The sequence below is a fragment of the Temnothorax nylanderi genome, unplaced genomic scaffold (assembly GCF_030848795.1).
Source record: "Temnothorax nylanderi isolate EJ_2023f unplaced genomic scaffold, tnyl_v1.0 TNYL_tig0026_pilon, whole genome shotgun sequence".
In the NCBI taxonomy this organism is placed as follows: domain Eukaryota; kingdom Metazoa; phylum Arthropoda; class Insecta; order Hymenoptera; family Formicidae; genus Temnothorax; species Temnothorax nylanderi.
Genome location: NW_027249088.1, coordinates 69,370 through 82,190, shown reverse-complemented (window position 1 = coordinate 82,190; position 12,821 = coordinate 69,370). Strand labels below are relative to the sequence as shown.

Sequence of the window (12,821 nt, the reverse complement as noted above, 5' to 3'; positions counted from 1 at the left end):
TATTTAATTATGTTAAGTAATAAGCAAAAACATACGTCATACTCTTATAAGAATTTATATGTTTATATACACTTTTTAAATTTATATTACAACTTTAGACTGCCATAATAACATAATTTTAATTTATAGAGAAATAGAGTTATTTTTTCTTTAGTGCAATTTGTATAAAATGTTTGAATCATGTTGCATATTTTGAGGTTGTGCGCTAGATTCAGCGCTGTCGAAGCGCCACGATTGCGATTCCCGTCGACTCGCTCTTGAGGAAATAATTCACATGCGCGCGGCCTTCGATCGTCATCGATATCTTGATCGTATAAATCAATGTTTTCTCATGCGCGGCCGTAAATTTCCACCGAAGCTCTCGGTACTGAACTTGAACCGGCAATAACGGTCGCCGTTAATTCCTTACGTCGTTGACACGATGCACTTCGTGACGCGCTCATGACGAAACAGACGCCATGCGGGTTGCGCGGTGCGCCCACCGTTGTAATTGCGTCACGGCGACGTCATCGTTATCGTGGGACGAGCAGTAAATCGATATGCGTTCAAAAAACTTCGTTAAATTTGTAATTAATGCCGGAACTACTGATTCGAGGCGGTTATCGTAAAACGAGCATGAGTCACTATTTGTTGAAGCGGAAAAAACGGAAAAAAATTAGTTCTCATGTCAACTCAATATTTATAACAATATTAATCGATACTTTAGCACTAATTTGACATTTTTTAGAATTTTATATCCAACATAAAAGTACGTATGCAATTTTTCTTAATTTTACCTTTTTAATTATTTAAAAATAATTTTAATATTACCACAAAATCAAAATAAGTTTTAATAATTATATTAATAATTATTTCTAATAATTTGTTTAATAACAAATTTCGATTTTAATTTAATCAAACTCTTTTAAAGCTTCAACAATTGTTTGCTTTTGAGTTTAAGAAAGCTATATGCTTGAGAAAAGAATGTTGGGCTTAATCTCGCAGATCTGGATTGGCAATGGGAGGGACTGATCTTCTGCCAGATGTCATCTGAGCAGCTGGTCGATCAGGTCGTTTACTTTCGCGTCGTCGTTTACTCGCGTATACGAGTAGGTACGAGCTTCGAGAGGAGCCATGAGTCCAGCAAAAATTTCGCCTCCGGCGAGTCGACGTTCGTTAACCCCGGTATTGGCGAGGCATTTATTTTTCTCTTCCTGTCTAGAAAGCGTCTTTCAAGTAACTAAAGTTAAGAATGCTGTCACCAAGCCGAAGAAATTCTAAACTCAGGAATAGTTTGAATAATTAACATATACTTATAAATAGCCGCCGGAACCGCTTTGTCGCGCGACCAGAATATTCGCTTCGACGTGTTTCACACTCGCAAAATGTAAAAGAAGACAACCTTTGCAAAATTAATGAGAACTGAGAGAAATATTTTACAGCAATTAATTATTTATATTATAATTATAAATGAAAATCTATGGCGATTGCTTAAATGATTATTACTTTGATAGCACATAATTTTAATTTCTGCAATGCTAATTTTCTCTTTCAAAACTAATTAAAGTTAACCAAATTTTTGGAAGAACTTTAACTATTTAAGAAAAAAATTATTATAATACTATAGTATTGAGAATTACTTAGAATTATTTAGAATTATCGTAAACATTATGATTGAATAAAATATAATGTGCAGCAATAATAATGCATGTTTAATATGTTGAAATAATTAGAGTGTAAACAACAGTATGATATACATAATAAAGTTCAAAAGCTTCCGGTCCAAGGATATAAAAAAGTAATACGATGAAATAACCGTTCAATATAATCAACTCAATATATCTTTTTAGTTCAACACATTTTTTAGAACATTAAACTATTTTTTTATACTACTAAAAAAAGTGTTTTGAATTTTTGTCCTTAAAATTGTCCTTTAACATTATGGTGATCACTTCTTCATTACTGGTAAAATTTTTTGTTCATGCGAATCGGATTTTAATTTTAAAAATTATATTTTATTTTTAATTTTTATTTTAATCATAAAAATCCCGTACATTTTTTAGATTTTAGATGTATCGAAAAATGAATTTATTGTTCTAAGAAATATCTATATTGAAATAAAAAATGATTATATTGGAAGTAAAAATGTTTCATTTTTTTAATCATCTTTTTTACATCCCTGGAAACTTCTGGGCATTACTACGTACGAATTATTTCAATGCAGGCAAGAATCACTCCTTCGGGATTGTTAATATTAGATTCCTAATTCTGCCTCTGTTTCTATGTAAAGTATGTATATTTGTGTCTGTGTCTATGAGTGTATATGTCACACAGTTAAAGGTAAATTTTCTCTACTTTCACGCGGTATAACGAACGCCGCGAACACGTGCTCCTACGCCAGCGGTGATCAACCTGCGCACTCTCGTTATCGAGCGGTGCTGACTCGACTCTACCATGGCGCGATTTTGATTGATAAGCGGGCTCGACTCGAGTGCCGAAGTCAGTTTAATCTAATATAGAGGAGCGAACATTAATGAATATTAAAGATCGAGACCGCATATGTGCGTGTGTATGTAATATGTGTGTACCATATGAGCGACAAACGGCGCGCTCGTGCGCAAGTATCGCCGTATCGCCCGGCGGAATCTGCACCAGCTGTTACGCGTCGGTTAGCGATACGGGCGATACCTCACGCTTACGCAAGTTGATAAATCCGTGCGCGAATAAATCCGCTGCGCTCGCGACGGACGTCGCGCGATTAAGCGCGCTCGCTCGATTAGAGCCTCGCGTCACGGACGTCCAATTTCTCGTTCCATTCAATTCGCGTCGGCGGGATAATCGCATGATTAGCGAAAGCATAGAAACTCGCGAGAGAACGCGATTCTTCTCAGCGTTTTACTTTCGTCCGCGCCGCGCACAATGCGAGACGCTCACACATACCTATACAACGCGTACGATCGCCGCGATAATTGCGTCTCGCGAGCGCAATTAAAATCCAGTCGCTCGGCCCAATCGGACAACGCACAATGATCGCGAATTTACATATAAGAAACCTACGTAGGCCCCGTTTTAGAAACGCGCGAGAGCATCGTCGCGCGAGATCATTTTTAATGAGAGACCTTGAGGAGTTGCAGCATTTCGTGGGAGAGCGTGACTCAGGATCACGCGTGTCCTACGCGTGCACATATTGGTCCGAGATTGTCTCCTCTTTTAATATAAAAAAAAAACTCTAAGAGATATTATATTAAAATTTGTGCACAATATTTCTTCTTATCTGCGTTAAACGAAATTCAATCCATTTATTACCGCGCGAATTTTATTATCTGACGTTAAAAAATTCATCTTACATCTTCCACGAAAATTACACGAATTACATACGTCGTAATATAATTACAATCGATTATTTAATTTATTTGTACCAGCTATGTTTCAGCTGTGTTCTTTGCGGAGTGTTCGACTTGTCAGAGAAGAAAAATGAAGAGAATGACTTGAGAATGATATACGCGAGGGTGAAAGATCGAAGTCGAAATTGACGGCGAGGGATTAAAGAGGCGCGTGGTCGAGCGGAATGATGCTATCGCGCGCTTACCAGGCTGTTTTTCCTCGAGAACCGCTGACGGAAGCGATATATTGAAGTCAAGGTTAAACTCGTCGAAACAGTTAGTGGTTACAAGTCGGTCAAGTCTCGATGCCGCCTCTCAGGAGCTAAAGTTCAATCCGGATGAAGCCGGACGCGCCGCTAATCGGCAGAAAAATTCGCTCGAGAAGCTCTGTTTCATAACCGCGCTGTGTGCTCACGATCCACTCACGCTGCGTGCAGATGGTGCGAACGACTGATCACCATACGAGCGGGTTTGTTTACGAACTAAAGTTGCTAAACTGTATATATATTTTTCCTGATTCTTCAAGTATTAACATAAAAAAAAATTAATATCTATGATATTTTTATTCTTGAAATAATAAAGAATAAATTTTGAAATTTACTAAGCTTCTCTTCCATAATAATATGTAAATTTATTAGGTTTCTTTCGTTAAATTAAAAAGTTTTATTTAAGACAAAAATAAAATTTATCCTTTAATTAGTTTAATTCTTTGATACGACACAAAAATTGATCTCAAGATTTCTTCTCGGAGGACAATTTGATTAATTCTCTTTATTACACCTCGAAAATATTGTGCACGAAATGTGTTTCGTTTTCTTTCGTGGGCGCAACCTCAAAAATAAAAGTATGCCACATGTGTTGCATTGAAATGAAGCGATCGGGCTCCGCGGAATGCTGGCGAGAGCTGTACATCGACGATCGAACATTTGTATCGGTTTGTATGTATTTAATGGTGTTCCGTTTCCTAACTTTTATCTTCCACACTTTCTTCCACTATTATCCAGCGACACGTCAAACTTCCTACGCCTATTATCTCTCCTTATCTCTTCCTCCTCACTACTATTTTCGCACACCTTTCTATTCTTATCTCCCCCCCCCCCCACTCCACCCTTTCTCTGCTTAATTCGCGCAAACTACCCAGCGACATGTGCACTCATTTGCCACCCAATCGGAAGTCCGTGTAATAGGAATGTTCGATTCTGAATTGATATTTTTAAAAATCAATCTTTTCTGAACAAAAAATCGGTTTTTAAATCAATATTTTCTTTTTGATTATGATACAAATTGATTATTTTATTTAATATAAATTGATTTTTAATTTGTTCATAAAAATTAATAGCATGTACGTTTAATTTTTACATTTTACTTTCGATTTATCTTAATATTTTTATACGCAAAATGACAAGAAGAATTGATTTATGTATAAAACAAGATGTTTTTATTTAAAAAAATTAAGTTTTTTTAAAAAATAAGATAATTTTTAAATTTTGAAAATTACATTATCTAGAATAAAGTTAATCATTTTATTTGAAGCGACATAACTCTGATATTAAATATATTTTTTAATAATATTTTTAAAATAATTTTAAAGAGACTAAAATGGATCATTCTGTATATTATATGTAAAAAGTATTGTGTTGATATATATATCTACTTATTTTTTAAGTTGCCAATAATTTTTTAAAATTGGTTTTTGAGAAATCGATCCTTTTAATCTAGGTTTTTTAGTGAATCAATTTTAGTTATTATTATTTAATTTTATTTGCTGAAATTTTTATGGTACACATAAATAAGACATGTATTTTAAACAGTATTAAAAAATTTTTTGTTACTATTCTAAATAATGATACTTGAAATACATCTGTTTCGTATAATATACTTAATTATTTTATATAAAAATTTTTTTAAATAAATATATTAGTTTATAATTATATGCTACTAAAATAAAAATCCACTTATGCATACAATATATCAATTTGAAAGGGATAAACGTAGATATATCGAAATTCTAACATTTACATACACAATTAATTACTCATCGACTATATAACCGATTTAAATTCCAAATGGAGTAAAGCCTCCATATCGGTCGGATCGATTCAGTCGCGCGAGTTCTAACGAGAGGCTTGAGTCATCGGATAATTGTCACGATCATCGCATCTCCTGATGGCCTTCTTCGGACGTGAAAAACGTTCTAATCGCTTTAAGTGGACCTAATACCCGGATCGAGGCTAAATTTTCTACCGGAGCGGCCATAAAGCCCAACCTCCTTTATCCCATTCGATCTGATTTCGCTGCGACAATTCTAGTTATCAATTCTTGGAGAGGATGAATCGAGCCGAGTTCGAAGTGTGGGTAAATCCATACACGGATAAAGACGATTGCTCCAATTGAAGAATACGACAGAGGTGTGCGGGAAGAGTACGCGCGCCAGTTACAACTCGCTCGAGCCCGATCTTCTCACGTCTCGCCGTGAGAAAGGCGGATGTCCATTCTGAATTCACGGTACGAAACGAGAGGAATCTCTTTTCCTTTCCGCGCAACTCGCGCTCGCGATTTTCGCACGTCGGAATTGCGAAAGTATACCTACGCCGCGCCGATATCGTGGCACGCGCGACCATCGCGCGTTTTCTCCTTGCAACTGTAACACGCGGCCAAGTTTCGTCCCGTCGTTTCCAGAATGCTTTTGCTATACTTGCGCGTATATATTGGCATTTTTTTAAATTCTGCATTTTATGTAATTTTCGAAAAAAATTACTTAGACCTCAACATTACATTTATGATAAATGCATGATACATAAATTAAAAGTAATTAATACAATTACTAGTGATTTCTTAATTATTGTTAACAAATTAATAATAATTAATCAATTAAATGCGATATATTTAGATAAGGAATATTTAATATATAGAATTTTATATACTATAATATAATTTTCGTGCGAATTGCAACATTATGAAAGAAAATCTAAAGAACCGTTCAAGAGATAAGATCACGTTTAATTTTGGCACACTTAGTGCTTAATTTCAAGACTAATTACATCATTATGTAACTAAAACTAAGTAGAGTATTGCTAATTAAAGTAATTAGAAAAAATAACGACGTTGTATCTTTCTATAATTGTTCAAATATTTTTTTATTACAAGTTGAATAAAAGATACTTGCTTCTTGACGGATTTTGCACGATATAGAAGACAATTATTCTAGAGGCTGTTATTCTAGAGCTTTTGATCTTCGAGATATAATATTTCGATCCGGCCTTAATTTTTCCCCACGTTGCAGCGCGTTTTCCTTCGCCTCCTGTCTACATTCCGCGACGCGCCTCGTTAGACTTGACACGTATTACTTTGCATTCCCCATAAGCGTCTCGGACCTGCCTCTCGCGGCTCGCCGGAGCGGATTCCCAACTTGGAAGTAGCCACGCTTTTCCAGCTCGCCGCCGGAACTGTCCTGGAGCGAGGAAGCGACTTGTCCGTCCCGTAGGAACGAGAACGACATGTCGCGTTTTTTTTATCACCGCGGAATATGGAGTTTCGAGAAAGTCTAAGAGAGATTTATCTCCCGAGATTGATTCCTATCAGAATACAAAATTGACCATCGCTGAATTTCGGGACACGTATCAGTAATTAAACGTGATTAAATTTTAAATGTCCGATTTACATAAAATTTGTATATTGTTTTAAGTATCAATTTAGTTATTATTTTATTATATAATATAATAATTATTATACTTGTAATATTATATTAATTATATAGATATTTTCCTAAGCAAATTGCAACGTTCGTATAAAATAAAGTTTACCGGCAAACGGATAAAACCGCATTCGAGTTTTAAGACTCGGATTCTTCATCAAAGCTTCTCTATTTTCCTACTGTAGGAATCCTATACACATATCTAATCTCTTCAACGATATTTCTCTTTAAAGAAAAAAAAATAAACGTTCAATCGATAGAAGCAGCGGCGATAATTCTAACGCTATTGGACGACAAACACAAACGACAAAATGTTGATCTAGGAAGATGCATCGCAAACGGCGAGTGGCGATAAGGACACACACGGCGTTTCACGGGCGCGCCGAAGGACTCGTGATAATCGTCGATAACGTTCGTGGAAGCGCGACGGCCGCGCGGCGTGTCAAGGCCCAATGTTAGGCCGGCGAGGGACACCGGTGACGATTGCGCGAGCGTGATATATCGGTGTGCCGTAATTTTCTGCCCATCAACGGCCGTTGTTGCGGAAGCGTTGTTGCGTCCGCGGACGGGGAGTCACCGTGTACGGTGGCCCCGACGTACGGCACCTCGCATTGCACGTACAAGATCCTTGACATTTCCCCGACGATGCGCGCCAAAGATAAGGGAGAGTCGAGCTGTGGGGGAAACGAGCGCGACGCGACTCGAAACTGCGATTTAGCGGGGAGTAGCGGTAATTTCGACTTCAAATTGCGCGAGAGTTGCGAAACGTCGAGATTGGAGAAGTTCGCGAGGCACACCAAGGACGGTTCTCTGCCGCATTACACGATCGTGCGCGAGCAAGGTGTAAAAACGGGGGTTCTTCTCTCTTAAAATGGATATCATGTTTCCCCTCTCCAACGGAACTCGGGTCATAAAATATATTGATGGTCTTTCCAGAATCGTCAATGTATTGTCTGGGATGCCGCATCAGGGATCTCATCTTGGTCCTCTTTTGTTCGTTTTATTTATAAATGACTTTGCTCCTTATTTTAGATATTGTTATTTTTTTATTATACGCGGATGACCTCAAAGTATGTCGACGGATCAACGGATCCCTGCTGATGCACTCTTATTACAACATGACTTGCAAGAACTTGAAATCTGATGTAACAGAAACTGTCTTTGGCTTAATGTTTCCAAATGTTTCATTATCCATTTTACACGCAGACGCAACCATTTGTGTACAATTACATCCTTGATGATTCAACTCTTTCAGTAACTGACGCTCGTAATCTTGGTGTTCTATTTAGCGCTGATTTATCTTTTAATAGCCATATCCAAACGATCGTCTCATCAGCGTGTAGGACACTGGGGTTCATTTTCCGCTGGAGTAAATACTTAAAAAATGTATTATTCTCCTCCCCTAATTACTATCCCTCATCAGTTAAACTCAATCTGCTATCTTTAGAGAATAGAAGATTAATTCCTGATCTCATTCTCTTTTGTCTTTAAGAAAATTATTCATATGAACGATTGTCCGGATTTATCAAAAAAATTGTTTTAATATTCCAGTAAGGGACTTGAGACAGCACTCTATCTTTCAAAGAACATCACCGCGCTTTATTTGCAACAAATTCCTGTATCAATAGAATGATAATAGTTGTTCTGACTCCGTTGATTTTTTTTAGTGGCACAGCGTCTGCATTTAAACAATAAGCTTACCCGCCTACTCTTGTAATATCATTTTACTATCTCTTTCTTGGCTTATAACCACTTTGATCTCTCTTTTGTACTGTCTGTTCTTATTATTATTGTATTATTATTGTAAACTAAAGGGTGTTTCTCGTTAATAATAAATATTATTATAAATTATGTTATATTATGTTATATTACATTAGTATATTATAAAGATGTTAATTTGGCAGGCTCGCGACACGACGCAAAGCGGTTCGGCGCGTGCAAATGTCACTGAAAAACGATGGCGGAAGTGAAGGTAGAAATCGATCAACGGAGCCGGACGACTGCCAAGTTCTCGGTTCGGCTTGATTAGAGCCTAATTAGTAACGAAGAAATACCTATAGATCAGATTTTCTATTGCACTGCTCTTTTCATTCCGCTTTTTACAAGAGTTATGTAAAGAATTCGAAAAAAATTTCCATTTCGTCTTATGTAGATTATTAGTGCGGAGATCTTTATATTTGTCTGACATTCGTTCAATAAAAAGCTTTATAGATTGTCGATGTGCTTTGGAAGCAATTCTTGTGCTCCAAAAAAATTTCAGGTAACTCCCAATCCTTCTAGAATCCTTTATAAATATTTCTTGGAGCGACACAAGTTCTGAAATGCCTTTGGAGTACCGAGAAAAAATGAGCTATTATTTGTTCAGGCACGAAAAATTTTAGTGATAATTTAAGACTTCGTCAATCTTTTCAGAATTTTCCGAGATACGAAGAAATAAATAATTATTGCTTTTCTAATATTTATGTTTTGTTCAATTTATGATTATTAAATTATCACATGCTTATTAAGAGTTAAAAATTCTTAAAAGTTTGTTGTCGAAATGGCTTGTCAATTGCCAGTGACATAAACGTGCCGAAAACAGCGGCGAACAAATTTCGTCAGGCCTATAGTCACTATCGATCGCGTCTTCAAGCGTCGTACCTCCGGAAACGAAAACGTACGATCCGTGACCGCGTTACGTCACGGAACGAGCTTTCAAATCCAGCCACAATCTTTTCACGCGATGGCGAGTGAGACGGGAAAAAGACGGAAAGAGAGAATGAGCTCGGCGCGAGCTCGGAATAATACATTATCGTTTTTCAAAGTCTCGCGTATCTAGAAACAACGATACCTATAAATTGATCAAAACAGAAAAACTCTGACAATGACAGGAAGAAGAAATTAATGGTACATAAATGTAGAGACTGCGAAATAAACTAACATTCGAATATATCAAGAGACGCGGTTTTGCGCCAAGTATATATTTTTTGCGTAAAATATTTTTATATCCTGCAATTCAAATAATATATGATGATAATCTTAATGTTAAGAAAAAAAGCAGATTAATACTTCCAAATTAATTACACCAGAAGAGGATAATATGCGAGGAAAACGGAAAATCGAAAGAGAGGAAGAGACTTGGCCATCCATTATCCTTACGTAAATCGTCAAACGACGGAATGCGAAAGTGTAATTTAACACATATTGTAGCTTGTACAAACGTATGACGGATGGAAAAGTCGCTCGACGCGTTCACCTGCGAGAGGAAAGGCGGAAAACGCGCGTGGGGGGAGGGGGGGGGCGATAAAAAAAAGAGAAAGGCACGGATAATTACCAAGGATTCGTCCCCATTGTCAGCGCTCATAGCCCCCCGCTGGCGCTAGAGGGACCCGGACTCGTCGCTCGTCGTCGTCGTCGTCGTCGCCGGGCTGTTCGTTGCTCCTCTTCGCGGCTTCGCTTCCGGCAGCAGCAACAGCAGCACGAGCCGACGACGCTCGTCATTCTGCGCCAAGGCCTGTTCCCCAAACGGGACTGTTCCCGAGGGACTCTACCTGTGATAGCCGCTCCGGGTCTAATCTGTCATCCAGCATCGCGCCGCACGACGCTGAAGAGTATCTTCTTCCCCTTTTATGACTATCTGCGTCTTCTAACATAGAACGCCACTTTTGAGGGAAAATTGAAGTGACAGAGAAAGAAAGGAAGAAAGAGAGGAAGGACGATTTGTGAGGATTGCAGATGGATTTGGAGTTGTCCCAAAGCGGATAGAAGACCGAAGAGAAAGGGGAAGGAAAAAATATAAGAAAGGGCTATTATATTGGGACACATGTATTTACATTGTATGTGTCAGATTCTCTTGACGCGAGGATAACGGAGAGAAAGAGGGATGAAACGTGGAGATAAGATTTGGGTAGAATAAACAGATGTATTTATTATTGTCGTTCTAGAATATATCCACTAAGGATATTTAAAATGATGTTTACAGAATGCGCGTTGAATGTTAGCAATGCAATTTAGAAGATGATACAAACACACGTGTTTGCAATGAAAATACAAACTTAAATGACGAAATTTAGAAAAACTGTTAGAATGTAAATTTTCAACTAGAAGCAAAGTTAGGAAATCGACAATATGTTAAACGGTACAATTAGTAATTTCCATTTAAGTAAGATAATTGACTTTATGTCTTGAAACTTTAATTATGAGAGAATAATATAGTTGAGGGATTATAAAAATAATAGTTGATTAGAAACTGCAATAATAATATCGGATAGAGATAGTACAGACCACACATGCGCGCGTAATAAAAAAAAGAAACACTATAATAATAATAATAATAATAGCTGAGTGATAAGCCTCTCTTAAGTTTATATAGTATCATGTTTGAAGTATGTTTGTCAACATATTTTTTCATCAAACTCTCAGGAAAGAGAAGGATAGTTACATGGAGCGATCAGATAGAGATTATAGTGATGTCTAGGGACATAGGATTACAGCCGGATAGGGATATCCTGTCACGTCAAGAAAGAGAGGGACAACTTTAGAAATTTGAGAAGAACAGTACCAAGAATACTTTCGAATTTTAGGAGTGCACTATATAAACTATATATCTATATCTGTGATATAGTCACAACGTTTCGGAGTATCCTCACGGAGTACTTCAGACCCCCCTCAGGTCGCTCCCTTCGCGCGCACTCTCACGAGAGCCAGAGCGAGCGAGAGGAGGAGAGAGATGGAGAACAATGTGGCAAGTGCAGGCGCGAGAGAGTCGGAGAGAGGACACTGACACACGAAACGTCAACGACACCTCCGAGCACGTTCGTCGTTCCTCTCTCTCTCTCCCTCTCTCTCGTTCGCTCCGAACCTCCCCATCGGAACTCACTCACTTCACGATTCACTGGGTGATTCTCGTGCCTCCGAAAATGCACTTCCGATACTTTCGAGACGGATCGCTCGCAAACGAACGCGAACGAACGAACGGACGGACGAACGGGCGGCGACTTCTCTCGCTCTTTCGGGCGAGCGAGCAGGCGAGCGAGTGAGTGCCGTTCCCCCGCGAACGGAACGGAACGGTACGGTACGGTACGGTGGTACGGTACGGTACAGGGGAATCGGGGGGGACCGCCTCACGGGGGTCCCCGCTCTTCAGATTGCGAAAGGAAAAACCAAGGCGGGACCGCGGGGGACGCGCGCGTGAGCCGCAACGCGCCGGGAAAATTGCCAGCCGTTCGGAGTTTGGATCCCGAGCTTCCCTCGCGGATCGGACCTCGGTGTGCGACTGTGTTGGCAACTGGCAACCACCGTCACGCCGGAGATGTGTGCCGGTGTGTGACGGACTTTTTCCCACCATGACGAGATGCGGGGTGGGGGAGCAGGTACTTACGACGGTACCGCCATTTGTTGTAACGGAGGTGCTGTGCTCCCCTCGGCTTTTGTTGAGGAGAGGGTATTCAGGGACGGTCGATGCGCCTCAAAGCTTGACGCTGAGGAGCCAAAATGACGCGATAATTTTTGGAGAAAATATCTCAAAGGCGAGACGAGTCCACCTTCCGGGGAGGAGAGATCTAAATTTTTTCGACAATTTTAAGGACTTTAATTTGGCAAATTTTTAATCCAAAAGTTGTTAGATATTTAATGTTGAGCCCTGCGAGACTTGCAAAATTAATTAGATACTTATAGCTGTGAAAGTAATTAAAATCCTATCCAAATATCTATAGAGAAAAACTTAAAAAATTGTGGGGAATTAAATTTTAAAGAGAAAAATAGCAAGTTTAGATTGACTTTGGAGA

General features: G+C 38.6%; 1 protein-coding gene and 1 long non-coding RNA gene across 2 annotated transcripts in view; one reads left to right on the top strand and one right to left on the bottom strand.

Annotated features, from left to right (window-relative positions):
- The window catches only part of Rgl (Ral guanine nucleotide dissociation stimulator-like), a 34,930-nt gene extending 22,458 nt beyond the window's left edge, over window positions 1-12,472 (bottom strand). Inside the window, exons 1-2 of the mRNA XM_071701482.1 lie at window positions 11,597-12,472; window positions 10,370-10,681 (exon numbers count right to left, since the gene is read on the bottom strand). Of these exons, the coding sequence (XP_071557583.1) occupies window positions 10,370-10,399 (30 nt within the window). The 5' untranslated portion in view covers window positions 10,400-10,681; window positions 11,597-12,472. The remainder of the gene's footprint in view (window positions 1-10,369; window positions 10,682-11,596) is intronic.
- Window positions 1-12,821, top strand: part of LOC139769949 (uncharacterized) — a 190,732-nt gene that overhangs the window by 151,510 nt on the left and 26,401 nt on the right. The gene's annotated exons all lie outside the window — the stretch shown is intronic.